This window comes from Haliotis rufescens, unplaced genomic scaffold (assembly GCF_023055435.1).
Source record: "Haliotis rufescens isolate VD_foot unplaced genomic scaffold, xgHalRufe1.0.p SCAF_2, whole genome shotgun sequence".
Classification (NCBI taxonomy): domain Eukaryota; kingdom Metazoa; phylum Mollusca; class Gastropoda; order Lepetellida; family Haliotidae; genus Haliotis; species Haliotis rufescens.
In genome coordinates, this window is record NW_025963890.1 from 150834 (window position 1) to 166513 (window position 15680).

The 15680-nt window shown below is 44.9% G+C and overlaps 1 protein-coding gene across 1 annotated transcript in view; it reads right to left on the bottom strand.

Annotated features, from left to right (window-relative positions):
- Positions 1-15680, bottom strand: part of LOC124119627 — a 59122-nt gene that overhangs the window by 38151 nt on the left and 5291 nt on the right. Inside the window, exons 5-8 of the mRNA XM_048399169.1 lie at positions 12298-12428; positions 10663-10790; positions 6234-6353; positions 1610-1682 (exon numbers count right to left, since the gene is read on the bottom strand). Of these exons, the coding sequence (XP_048255126.1) occupies positions 1610-1682; positions 6234-6353; positions 10663-10790; positions 12298-12428 (452 nt within the window). The remainder of the gene's footprint in view (positions 1-1609; positions 1683-6233; positions 6354-10662; positions 10791-12297; positions 12429-15680) is intronic.

Here is a 15680-nt window from a genome sequence, read left to right on the forward strand (position 1 = left end):
GTCACATGGGTAAACTATCGTAAGTATATACACTGTGTCCATGTCACGTGGGTAAACTACCGTAAGTATATACACTGTGTCCATGTCACGTGGGTAAACTATCTTATATACACTGTGTCCATGTCACATGGGTAAACTATCGTAAGTATATACACTGTGTCCATGTCACGTGGGTAAACTACCGTAAGTATATACACTGTGTCCATGTCACGTGGGTAAACTATCTTATATACACTGTGTCCATGTCACATGGGTAAACTATCGTAAGTATATACACTGTGTCCATGTCACGTGTGTAAACTACCGTAAGTATATACACTGTGTCCATGCCACACGGGTAAACTATCGTAAGTATATACACTGTGTCCATGTCACATGGGTAAACTACCGTAAGTATATACACTGTGTCCATGTCACATGGGTAAACTACCGTAAGTATATACACTGTGTCCATGTCACGTGGGTAAACTACCGTAAGTATATACACTGTGTCCATGTCACGTGGGTAAACTATCTTATATACACTGTGTCCATGTCACATGGGTAAACTACCGTAAGTATATACACTGTGTCCATGTCACGTGGGTAAACTATCTTATATACACTGTGTCCATGTCACATGGGTAAACTATCGTAAGTATATACACTGTGTCCATGTCACGTGGGTAAACTACCGTAAGTATATACACTGTGTCCATGTCACGTGGGTAAACTATCTTATATACACTGTGTCCATGTCACATGGGTAAACTATCGTAAGTATATACACTGTGTCCATGTCACGTGTGTAAACTACCGTAAGTATATACACTGTGTCCATGCCACACGGGTAAACTATCGTAAGTATATACACTGTGTCCATGTCACATGGGTAAACTATCTTATATACACTGTGTCCATGCCACATGGGTAAACTATCGTAAGTATATACACTGTGTCCATGTCACATGGGTAAACTATCGTAAGTATATACACTGTGTCCATGTCACGTGGGTAAACTATCTTATATACACTGTGTCCATGTCACATGGGTAAACTATCGTAAGTATATACACAGTGTCCATGTCACGTGGGTAAACTATCGTAAGTATATACACTGTGTCCATGTCACGTGGGTAAACTACCGTAAGTATAAACACTGTGTCCATGTCACATGGGTAAACTATCGTAAGTATATACACTGTGTCCTTATCACATTGGTAAACAGTCGTAAGTATATACACTGTGTCCATGTCACGTGGGTAAACTATCGTAAGTATATACACTGTGTCCATATCACATGGGTAAACAGTCGTTAGTACACTCTTCACAAATAGAAACGCACAGGTATATGCAAAATAGAAACATCTGACACTCATTTTCAAGTTATGTATGTCCTGTGCTGTTTTAGTGTCACGTACATATGAATTGGATAAGCTTCTTGAGTTTATACTGATTGCTTAGGGTAAAACTCTACCAGTATTAAATTATTGCCAGGATAGAGATATCGGGATAGAAAGAGGATGTGATATATCTTACACGTCGGGGTAATGTTTACAACATTCACCAGGGTAATCTACAATAACACATGCAAACCGTAATTGAAGATACAGTTCAATGTTCAGGAGACCTGTGGTCTTCTTTGAGATGCCCTTGAACACCGGCCGCTTCCTGTACTTGTTGGCATCCTTGATGTCATACGCCTGCAACATACGTACAGGTAACAATCACCATACCGGCCACATGAACACCGTTACTTGTTGGCATCCTTGATGTCATACGCCTGCAACATACGTACAGGCAACAATCACCATACCGCCCACATGAACACCGTTACTTGTTGGCATCCTTGATGTCATAGGCCTGCAACATACGTACAGGTAACAATCACCATACCGGCCACATGAACACCGTTACTTGTTGGCATCCTTGATGTCATACGCCTGCAACATACGTACAGGTAACAATCACCATACCGGCCACATGAACACCGTTACTTGTTGGCATCCTTGATGTCATACGCCTGCAACATACGTACAGGTAACAATCACCATACCTGCCACATGAACACCGTTACTTGTTGGCATCCTTGATGTCATACGCCTGCAACATACGTACAGGTAACAATCACCATACCTGCCACATGAACACCGTTACTTGTTGGCATCCTTGATGTCATAGGCCTGCAACATACGTACAGGTAACAATCACCATACCGGCCACATGAACACCGTTACTTGTTGGCATCCTTGATGTCATACGCCTGCAACATACGTACAGGTAACAATCACCATACCGGCCACATGAACACCGTTACTTGTTGGCATCCTTGATGTCATACGCCTGCAACATACGTACAGGTAACAATCACCATACCGGCCACATGAACACCGTTACTTGTTGGCATCCTTGATGTCATACGCCTGCAACATACGTACAGGTAACAATCACCATACCGGCCACATGAAAACCGTTACTTGTTGGCATCCTTGATGTCATACGCCTGCAACATACGTACAGGTAACAATCACCATATCGGCACATGAACACCGTTACTTGTTGGCATCCTTGATGTCATAGGCCTGCAACATACGTACAGGTAACAATCACCATACCTGCCACATGAACACCGTTACTTGTTGGCATCCTTGATGTCATACGCCTGCAACATACGTACAGGTAACAATCACCATACCGGCCACATGAACACCGTTACTTGTTGGCATCCTTGATGTCATAGGCCTGCAACATACGTACAGGTAACAATCACCATACCGGCCACATGAAAACCGTTACTTGTTGGCATCCTTGATGTCATACGCCTGCAACATACGTACAGGTAACAATGACCATATCGGCACATGAACACCGTTACTTGTTGGCATCCTTGATGTCATAGGCCTGCAACATACGTACAGGTAACAATCACCATACCTGCCACATGAACACCGTTACTTGTTGGCATCCTTGATGTCATACGCCTGCAACATACGTACAGGTAACAATCACCATACCGCCCACATGAACACCGTTACTTGTTGGCATCCTTGATGTCATAGGCCTGCAACATACGCACAGGTAACAATCACCATACCGGCCACATGAACACCGTTACTTGTTGGCATCCTTGATGTCGTACGCCTGCAACATACGTACAGGTAACAATCACCATACCGGCCACATGAACACCGTTACTTGTTGGCATCCTTGATGTCATACGCCTGCAACATACGTACAGGTAACAATCACCATACCGCCATATGAACACCGTTACTTGTTGGCATCCTTGATGTCATACGCCTGCAACATACGTACAGGTAACAATCACCATACCGGCCACATGAACACCGTTACTTGTTGCCATCCTTGATGTCATAGGCCTGCAACATACGTACAGGTAACAATCACCATACCGCCACATGAACACCGTTACTTGTTGGCATCCTTGATGTCGTAGGCCTGCAACATACGTACAGGTAACAATCACCATACCTGCCACATGAACACCGTTACTTGTTGGCATCCTTGATGTCATACGCCTGCAACATACGTACAGGTAACAATCACCATACCGGCCACATGAAAACCGTTACTTGTTGGCATCCTTGATGTCATACGCCTGCAACATACGTACAGGTAACAATCACCATATCGGCACATGAACACCGTTACTTGTTGGCATCCTTGATGTCATAGGCCTGCAACATACGTACAGGTAACAATCACCATACCTGCCACATGAACACCGTTACTTGTTGGCATCCTTGATGTCATACGCCTGCAACATACGTACAGGTAACAATCACCATACCGGCCACATGAACACCGTTACTTGTTGGCATCCTTGATGTCATAGGCCTGCAACATACGTACAGGTAACAATCACCATACCGGCCACATGAAAACCGTTACTTGTTGGCATCCTTGATGTCATACGCCTGCAACATACGTACAGGTAACAATCACCATATCGGCACATGAACACCGTTACTTGTTGGCATCCTTGATGTCATAGGCCTGCAACATACGTACAGGTAACAATCACCATACCTGCCACATGAACACCGTTACTTGTTGGCATCCTTGATGTCATACGCCTGCAACATACGTACAGGTAACAATCACCATACCGCCCACATGAACACCGTTACTTGTTGGCATCCTTGATGTCATAGGCCTGCAACATACGTACAGGTAACAATCACCATACCGGCCACATGAACACCGTTACTTGTTGGCATCCTTGATGTCATAGGCCTGCAACATACGCACAGGTAACAATCACCATACCGGCCACATGAACACCGTTACTTGTTGGCATCCTTGATGTCATAGGCCTGCAACATACGTACAGGTAACAATCACCATACCGGCCACATGAACACCGTTACTTGTTGGCATCCTTGATGTCATACGCCTGCAACATACGTACAGGTAACAATCACCATACCGCCATATGAACACCGTTACTTGTTGGCATCCTTGATGTCATAGGCCTGCAACATACGTACAGGTAACAATCACCATACCGGCCACATGAACACCGTTACTTGTTGCCATCCTTGATGTCATAGGCCTGCAACATACGTACAGGTAACAATCACCATACCGGCCACATGAACACCGTTACTTGTTGGCATCCTTGATGTCATAGGCCTGCAACATACGCACAGGTAACAATCACCATACCGGCCACATGAACACCGTTACTTGTTGGCATCCTTGATGTCATAGGCCTGCAACATACGTACAGGTAACAATCACCATACCGCCACATGAACACCGTTTCTTGTTGGCATCCTTGATGTCATAGGCCTGCAACATACGTACAGGTAACAATCACCATACCGCCACATGAACACCGTTACTTGTTGGCATCCTTGATGTCATACGCCTGCAACATACGTACAGGTAACAATCACCATACCGGCCACATGAACACCGTTACTTGTTGGCATCCTTGATGTCATAGGCCTGCAACATACGTACAGGTAACAATCACCATACCGGCCACATGAACACCGTTACTTGTTGGCATCCTTGATGTCATAGGCCTGCAACATACGTACAGGTAACAATCACCATACCGGCCACATGAACACCGTTACTTGTTGGCATCCTTGATGTCATAAGCCTGCAACATACGTACAGGTAACAATCACCATACCGCCACATGAACACCGTTACTTGTTGGCATCCTTGATGTCATACGCCTGCAACATACGTACAGGTAACAATCACCATACCGGCCACATGAACACCGTTACTTGTTGGCATCCTTGATGTCATAGGCCTGCAACATACGTACAGGTAACAATCACCATACCGGCAACATGAACACCGTTACTTGTTGGCATCCTTGATGTCATACGCCTGCAACATACGTACAGGTAACAATCACCATACCGGCCACATGAACACCGTTACTTGTTGGCATCCTTGATGTCATACGCCTGCAACATACGTACAGGTAACAATCACCATACCGCCACATGAACACCGTTACTTGTTGGCATCCTTGATGTCGTACGCCTGCAACATACGTACAGGTAACAATCACCATACCGGCCACATGAACACCGTTACTTGTTGGCATCCTTGATGTCATAGGCCTGCAACATACGTACAGGTAACAATCACCATACCGGCCACATGAACACCGTTAGGTTGCGTACAGTGCATACATCACCGAATTCATATTTCATCCTGGTCCAAACCATGGAAGGTTTGTCTGTGTTTCAAAGCACTGCTGTTGTTATCACATGCCTACCATTATTCTCTGAAACTCCTAATATTTTGTTAAATGACATATGTTATATTCCATTTAATTCCTGAACTGTATGTGTCTGGTAAATCAAGGCACTTTGCTTCTTCCTTAGCGAGGCAGGTAGTGCTGTTGATAAGGCGTTCGGCTTCCAACCGAAAACCGAGGTCGAACCCCAAGTTGGTGCACTGTGTGAAGCCTATCTTTGGGCCTTAGCTGCGATAGTGATCAAATGTTATTAAACGCCGCAACACCATACTCACTAGCTCATCCATCCTTATGATGCGTTTATCGCCGTTGTGTAAGCCGACCAATTATAAAATACCTATTTGAAACAGTTAGCATCAATAAACACGCACACGAACACGAACACGCACACGCACACGCACACGCACACGCACACGAACACGCACACGCACACGAACACGCACACACACAAGAACACGCACACGCACACACAGTAGTATGAGAACGGCTGGAGACCACCTACCTCAATGATACGCTGGCCGATGTTGGTCATATAGAAGGTCCTGGTGAGGTAATGGTAGTCAATGGCGACATACTGGTCAGCACTAGCACCACAGTTGCCGTGGCCAGTGATAAACTTGTTCTGAAAAAGGGGATGCGCTGTGAGAGCTGAAGGCTTACAAACATAGTCATTACAGCAGGATCAAAGATTTTACCGACGTTTCTGCTGGGAACGTCACGCCATGTCAGGACTTCGCCTAAAATGTTTCCGTCGTCGACTTGTTTTTCAGAACTCATCGTTGTATGAGAAGATATTTCAACAACGACAGACCACGCATAAACATGTTGTCTGTAGAGGACGCTGTGCACAGTTTACTCAACACCTCAGCCCCGTTCCTCTGATGTCGGCATAACCCGAGACATCATCATTTATTTATTTTAAATTGTGTTCTTGTTTAACGCCTCAACCAGTCATATTACTATAGTTAATCTGTGATCATAATAAATTTTAATGTACTTTTTTTGTTGGTTGGTTTGTTGTTTAACGCCACACTCTGACGGCGTTCTGTAAATAATCGAGTCTGGACCAGACAATCCAGAGATTGACCCCATTAGCATCAATCCATGCAACTGGGATACGATGACATGCATCAGCCAAGTCAGCGAGCCTGACCACCCGATTCCGTTAGTCGCCTCTGACGACAATCATGGGTTGCTGAAGACCTATTCTACCCCGGATCTTCACGGGTGGGCATTATAATGTGTTCGGGGTCCTTGTGATCATGTTCAATAGATCAGTTATTGATTGTTCTTCGTTGTTCTTAGACTTTTGTTTGGTTTAGAAAACAATAAATGCGATCCTTGTTTTATTTCTTCCGCTTGAAATTTGTGCGAACGTTTTTCACTGCCACAATGTAGCCATGCCCGACAATGCACATGCATGTAAAGCTTGCATACGTATGATACACTTTCAGGAAACGTGTCAATATTGAACTTCACAAGGTATCTCCTGTCTGCCTTCCTCTTTGTCACAGGAAAGGGTGATATTTACTAAACATTAAACCTGACATTAACTAAACTAAATAAATCTGAAACAAACCAATAACTATATCAACAAGAATATAATCAACAATTATATTTCTACATTTACAGATGGATTCAAGGATGGTGACGCAATTGCTAGCGCCACTGTCATTGGACCCAAAACATCTCAGCAAGTTTACCAGACAACACTTTGACTTGATTCCAATTCCTCTGAGTCCATCGTAAGTGTCGCTGTGCCCACAATTGACGTTGACGTCTGTGTAATTGAGTCAGAATCGGCCCGCAGTATGGCCGTCGTGCTTGAAGGTGAGCAGTTCTCAGACGGTTTCGAACAGTTTGCGCACTCAGTCTACCCCTAAACAGTTCATTTCTGGTTGATGTAGGTGTCAAAAATCGGTTTCGGAGGTGACGTAAGACAATCTGACGATCCTCTGCATGTGACACCACACGTGGTCGACCTGGCCGAGGGCGATCAGCGGTGGTACCCGTTTGCTGTAGACGCGTCTGTAAATCATAAACAGTCCGTCGACTACAACCCATCGTCCTTGCGACTTCAGCTACGGACGTTCCCGTCTGCAACATGCCGATGGCACGTTCACGTTGCTAATTTGAAAGGCGTGGCATGACAAATGGCCGTAAAGACTTTTGTTTTCTTGTGTTTTTCTTTTTATGTTAATGACTGCTAACAAGTATGGCTGAAAACACGTGCGGTATTATGGCCACGTGACCAGTTGCACGTGAAAAACCACTTTTGCCACTATAGTGCTGTGCACATGATTTTGATCGATTCACCTGCACAAAAAACGGTTGTTATCTGAAGACAATACGTGGCCATTACTGTTTTAATAAACAATAAGGGCCCACAATAATAACTGGTCAAAATGTTAAAATTTTAGGATTGTGAAGTTTTTAATTTGGTTCAATCACGAGAATCTGTACTTTACAAAGAAAGTGTTAGCACAAATATAAGATTTGATAAATGGCATTGTGTGTTCATAGCTCTAATAAAGACTCTTCAAAAATAGAAACGCACAGGTAGTATGTAGTTCATTGAACCTGACTACACAAAAAATCCGATATATAAATTGGATATATGTTATTGGAAAATGTTGGTGGCCTGATGTCCGACAAACGGTGCGTCAAAACGCAGCTATTGTCGATTTGCAATGTCTTAAACGGCATTGTTTTCACACTTGTTCAAAAATGTCATGGAGGAAAACAGTAAAGCAAAATTCACGTGCAAGTTATGGCATTGGTAACTCTCGGTAGTGGCTATAAAAAAAAAGGAAACATAAGCCAATAATTTGTCATTCAATTGTCAACATTTTTCATGTTCGAAAATGCCGAGACTCAGCGCTGCCGCTATAAAGAGGAGAATCGCAGTCTTCTGTTGTACGCCACTTCAACGTCCACCACAGCACCATTTGCCTCCTTTGGGACCAATACACACAGTTCAATTCCAATGCAGACCGTCCGAGAACCGGCCGACCAAGAGTTACTATCCCTGCACAGGATCGCTACATTCGACTGTTCCACGTCATTGCAATGCCACAGATACGGAGACTGCAGGACGCATCCCTGGTTCGAGAACTGCCAGGAACCATCTTCGCGAGGCTGGAATCCGACCCAGAAGACCAGTTATCGTCCCTGTTTTGCAACAGATTCATCGACAGCGACGCTGGTGTTGGTACCATACCTAACAGCCTTGGAATTAGAGAAATTGGAGACGAGTGTGGTTTAGCGATGAATCACGATTTCTTCTTCACCGGCGAGATGGAAGACAACGTGTTTATCGTCGTCGAAATGAGCGCTTTGCCCCACATTGTGTACGTGAATTCGACAATTTCGGTGGCGGTAGTGTCGTGGTGTGGGGTTGTGGTTCAGGGACATTTGACAGCAAATCGCTACATAAATCAAATTCTTCAACCTCACCTTCTTCCAATCATTGACCGCCAGAGGGAGCTGTTTCTACAGCTTGTGGCACGGTAGACTATCCTCATAATGCCAACATCAACGGCTTGCCTTGGCATGTGGAGATCAAGAGATCTCAACCAAATCGAACATCTCTGGGATGAACTCGATCGACGTGGACGTCAACGTCAGAACACGCCGCAGACACTCCCACAACTGGCCAACACGTTACAAGCAGAATGGCGCAGAATTTCGCAGGACAGAATTCGTACACTTATCCAGTCAGTGCCGAGGAGATGCAGAGGCGTGATATTGCTGGAATATTGCAGCAGCATAAATCCAAACTCACTCACTCACTCCATACAGTGATTATGAGCCTGTGATCAGATCCTTTATCAGTGATATAATGCAAAGCACTTCTCATTGCACTTTAAGACGAATAGCATTGACAGAAAATATTTGATTTATGGATGATAAAATAATTCCGGGCATAAAGCACTGTAAAAGTATAGTCGTCCTGCCAGTAGCACGCAATTCCATTCTTGATCAACGTATATAATATTGACTTTGTATATTGGCTTGCATAACGTACATCATCTTCCCGAGGTAAGTGAGTTAACTGACTTTAAAAGTTCAGTTTCCACCCTTGCCGAACTAGGCTGGTATTATGGAGTCACATTTGGGCTATGCTTAGTCCAATCAAAACCGCACAAAGAAATCGACATCCTGTCCGTAAACTGTCGTGCAGATTTCGGTCGATTGCAGGATTTGCAAAGCATGTGCACCGCCAACTCGGCGTCAACAGATATTTTCCAAATCTTTTCATGTTTTTAATCAGGTGCTCATGTGATTTGAGGCACTTTGCGATGTAAGACCCGTTTAATCACAGCATAGATCTTGATTATTGATCAGATCGTCTTGAGTGGGCGCAAATGCAAGTGATACAAGAGGTGGAATCTGATTGGTCAATATGAGAGGCATAGAATGGACACAACTCGTAATAACCACTGGTGGCGCTACGATCGAGCCCAGATATTCCAGTCTAGTTCGTCAAGGGTGGAAACTGGACTTTTGTTGTCAGTTAACTCCCTTGCCTCGGGAAGATGAACGTACATCCACTGCTGACCTTAGTGATGGCTTAAATCCTGCTGGGGAATCCTGCAGGAAGCAGAGATACGGAAACTCCCCATGGTTCCCAGTAAGATGCTCTGACTTTGGTTGCAATATCTTTGTTTTAACTGATAAAACTTGAATATGGGAAATTATTTGTTTCAATTTTGACATGTTTGTTTTATCCAAAAATATTTACCTGACTGTTGTACTGCCCTCTGTGGGCAGTCATTTTATTATGATTGTTGATGTTGTTGTTATCGCTATGAGGCTGAAATATTTCAGATGCGATGTAAAATTTTAACTCACTCATTCACTCAGGAATTATAGAATTGGATGAAGCACGAGTAAATGTAAATTGTGACTGATCGTGGAGAAAGACTTACTATATTCTGATTAGCGCGCTTGTCGTGCTGCCACATCTGGAACACGCCCTTGGGACTGGCGAGTGTGTGTCTGGCGCGGGAGCATCTCGTTGTGTTCAGGATGACTGCGATGTTGGGGCCAACACGACCTGTGGAACCCAGGACATACGATTATTTGTGTTTGTTTGTTGTTTAACGCCGAATCAGACAATCCAGTGGTTGACATCATGAGCATCGATTGGGATACGATGACATGCATCAATAAAGTCAGCGAGTCTGACCACCCGATCCCGTTAGTCGCCTCTTACAACAAGCATTGTTACCCGTATGTTTAAGGGGAAGTAACATACGAACTACATTCGTCACCACTCGTCCCTTTCCGTAACTTGTCCCGGAATAACACGAGTTGGTCACGAATGATACGAACTACAGTCCGTTTTGCTCCAAAATGAGAACGATGAATTGCAAAATAACTCAAAATCGGGAATAGTCTATTAACTGTCAATACGGTACACGGCAATGAATACCCTGTACCCAACAATTACTGCTGTTTATTCTAATGACTTGAAAAAGCATCATGTTGTTTTGTGTACAAGTTGACATGTTGGACGGAGGGGGACACAGCGGTAGCAGGAACAGCACAAGCACGTGCTACACGTGCTACATAGTATACGTCATTGTTGACTGACAATATGCGCTTCTCATTTGGTTCTTAAGGTGTATGATTTCTTTCAATGTGAAGCAGAAAGATGTAAACCATTTTATGCCATTGTCTGACTCGGTTTGTCGATCATTTCACTACAACTCGAATCGCAGAGTAGCATAAAGTCTCACATGATGGGGTAGCCTAGTGGTAAGTGGTCGCCCGAGATCTAAACACGAGATCGATTCCCGTGTGTGTCAGCATGTGAAAGGCCAGGAGACCCAAGCAGAACAGAAATGAATATATAGAACTGCGCCTGTGAAATATTGTACCAAACCAAACACTAAAAACGTTCTTTTGGGGGTTTTAGATTAAATTTTAAAAGCCGAGGTGAGGTGAAGTGAAATTGGGTTTAACGTCGCGTCCAAGATCATTGCACTTATATGTGCATGCACGTGTGTGTGTGTGGCTGCTTGTACTAGTCCGGACTAATGCCGATTTATAGTGCTAGCTCACTGAGATACCATGCCGCAGTTTAACATGAATACCCCACTCAGACACAGTATACTGACTCCGAGCCGACCAGTCCTTGTTTTAGACCCTTTATGCCGAGCACCAGACAGGGTAACAACAAGTACCTTCTTTTAACGTCTTTTGGTATGACGCGGCCGGGGATTGAACCCCGGATATTCCGCTCTCCGGGCGGACGCTCTACCACTAGACCACGGAGGCGGTCATTTTACAAGCCAAGAACTGCAAATCATCCAAAACAAGTTTGAGCCATTGGCTGAATTCTAAACAAGCACATAGTCTGCATATGACCTACTAGCCTACCTTTGACTGAGTCGGTAAGACAGCCTAGTGGTCAGAGCGCCCACTCGTAAAGCCGAGGGCCCGAGTTCGATTGTCCAGGGATACAATGTGTGAAGCCAATTTGGGTTTCATCAATGTGATAATGCTGGAATATTGTTAAAAGCGTCGTAAAATGCCCCTTAACTCCCTCACTGACCTACCTGAGTGTATGTGCAAGGAGCAGCAGCCCCACAGTAGAAACAACAAGCCTCTCATCCTCCCTGCACAGCGTCCGCACACAGTATGCACGCTCCACGACCAGTGCAGGCCGGTCTCCTGGGGTCCGCCACCGCTGGTTGCCGTAGTTACCAACCAGTGCACACCGGAGCAGGATTCACAAGCACGTAATGTGTCTGATTGTGCGATTCTGTCATTAAATATTGATAGACCCTTTCTGTTTTATATAATAAAACCTAATAAAGTGATCACCCGCAAAATGTTTGACCCCGAGAAATGTCATGGTTAATTTCATACATAAATCGCAGCCAGTTTATAAAAAGACAGTTGCTTGATATTTGGTTTCATATTTTACTGAAAAACGTGTATATTGAAGTTACTTTATTTTCGCATTGACTCTGAATTCTGCAGAACATATACGGTGCCTGCCCCAGGGAAACGGATCTATGTTTATTGATATAAGAGATTGGGATCTGTGGCCGTCCCGGGCGAAGAGCTTGCTTCCAGGCTCTCGTTACTGTCACACTGTCCCCATAGTGTGGTGGTCATACTCACATATTGATAAAAAAAACACTCTTCATATGTTCTGATTGACTAATGTTTCACGGTCTTGTGTCAATGTTTCTTGGACAAGTTTAAAGAAGAAGTTAGAGTGTCTTGTAATTATGTGGATAGGTCATTCATGGCGAACTCAAGTACAAGATACACCGCGGTAGATAGACAGATCATTGTACGCAATTCTGTACAATGTTAACATGGATAGGATAGCTACAGATGGAGAGGGGTGGGTGAGTGGGTTGTCTTGATATAGGGGTACACACGTTGTACAGACGGAGTGGATGGATGTGTGGGTTGTCTTGACATAGGGGTACACACGTTGTACAGATGGAGTGGGGTGGATGTGTGGGTTGTCTTGATATAGGGGTACACACGTTGTACAGACGGAGTGGATGGATGTGTGGGTTGTCTTGACATAGGGGTACACACGTTGTACAGATGGAGTGGGGTGGATGTGTGGGTTGTCTTGATATAGGGGTACACACGTACAGATGGAGTGGGTTGATGTGTGGGTTGTCTTGTTTTAGGGGTACACACGTTGTACAGATGGAGAGGGGTGGATGTGTGGGTTGTCTTGATATAGGGGTACACACGTTGTACAGATGGAGTGGGGTGGGTGTGTGGGTTGTCTTGATATAGGGGTACACACGTTGTACAGATGGAGAGGGGTGGATGTGTGGGTTGTCTTGATATAGGGGTACACACGTTGTACAGATGGAGTGGGGTGGGTGTGTGGGTTGTCTTGATATAGGGGTACACACGTTGTACAGATGGAGTGGGGTGGATGTGTGGGTTGTTTTGATATAGGGGTACACACGTTGTACAGATGGAGTGGGGTGGGTGTGTGGGTTGTCTTGATATAGGGGTACACACGTTGTACAGATGGAGTGGGGTGGATGTGTGGGTTGTCTTGATATAGGGGTACACACGTTGTACAGATGGAGAGGGGTGGATGTGTGGGGTTGTCTTGATATAGGGGTACACACGTTGTACAGATGGAGTGAGGTGGATGTGTGGGTTGTCTTGATATAGGGGTACACACGTTGTACAGATGGAGAGGGGTGGATGTGTGGGTTGTCTTGATATAGGGGTACACACGTTGTACAGATGGAGTGAGGTGGATGTGTGGGCTGTCTAGATATAGGGGTACACACGTACAGATGGAGTGGGTTGATGTGTGGGTTGTCTTGATATAGGGGTACACACGTTGTACAGATGGAGAGGGGTGGATGTGTGGGTTGTCTTGATATAGGGGTACACACGTTGTACAGATGGAGAGGGGTGGATGTGTGGGTTGTCTTGATATAGGGGTACACACGTTGTACAGATGGAGTGAGGTGGATGTGTGGGTTGTCTTGATATAGAGGGACACACGTTGTACAGATGGAGTGAGGTGGATGTGTGGGTTGTCTAGATATAGGGGTACACACGTACAGATGGAGTGGGTTGATGTGTGGGTTGTCTTGATATAGGGGTACACACGTTGTACAGATGGAGAGGGGTGGATGTGTGGGTTGTCTTGATATAGGGGTACACACGTTGTACAGATGGAGTGAGGTGGATGTGTGGATGTCTAGATATAGGGGTACACACGTTGTACAGATGGAGAGGGGTGGATGTGTGGGTTGTCTTGATATAGAGGGACACACGTTGTACAGATGGAGTAGGGTGGATGTGTGGGATGTCTTGATATAGAGGGACACACGTTGTACAGATGGAGTGGGTTGATGTGTGGGTTGTCTTGATATAGGGGTACACACGTTGTACAGATGGAGAGGGGTTGATGTGTGGGTTGTCTTGATATAGAGGGACACACGTTGTACAGATGGAGTGGGTTGATGTGTGGGTTGTCTTGATATAGGGGTACACACGTTGTACAGATGGAGAGGGGTTGATGTGTGGGTTGTCTAGATATAGGGGTACACACGTTGTACAGATGGAGTGGGGTGGATGTGTGGGTTGTCTTGATATAGGGGTACACACGTTGTACAGATGGAGTGGGGTGGGTGTGTGGGTTGTCTTGACATAGGGGTACACACGTTCTACAGATGGAGAGGGGTGGATGTGTGGGTTGTCTTGATATAGGGGTACACACGTTGTACAGATGGAGTGGGGTGGGTGTGTGGGTTGTCTTGATATAGGGGTACACACGTTGTACAGATGGAGTGGGGTGGGTGTGTGGGTTCTTGATATAGGGGTACACACGTTGTACAGATGGAGTGGGGTGGGTGTGTGGGTTGTCTTGATATAGGGGTACACACGTTTTACAGATGGAGAGGGGTGGATGTGTGGGTTGTCTTGATATAGAGGTACACACGTTGTACAGATGGAGAGGGGTGGGTGTGTGGGTTGTCTTGATATATGGGTACACACGTTGTACAGATGGAGTGTGAGCCCGTTACTCCAGCAGCGATGTGTGGGATTCACCCTCGGTTTTGACTCAATGATTACACATCCCTATCAAGAGACAATCTCCCAGGCTGGGAGTTAATCCTGGTAATAGTCAGGTCACATGGCCTAGGAACATGTTTAGCGTCTGTTCACATCCTGTCTGTATCATATCATATTACCATAGGTCTGTAGGCCTACGACACATTTTATATGTTGAATTAAATGCTACAGACTTTGACTTTATGATATTGTGACCGTATTCGACTTAATAAGCGCCTCGCTCTAATAAGAGCCCACGGCGATATTTGCTAATATATTGGCAAGAAAACAATCCCAATTAGCACCTCTTCCGATTGATCAATGTACACGAGACTTATTTATTCGTGTATACGCACTTGTGTGTTATATGCACCCTTAA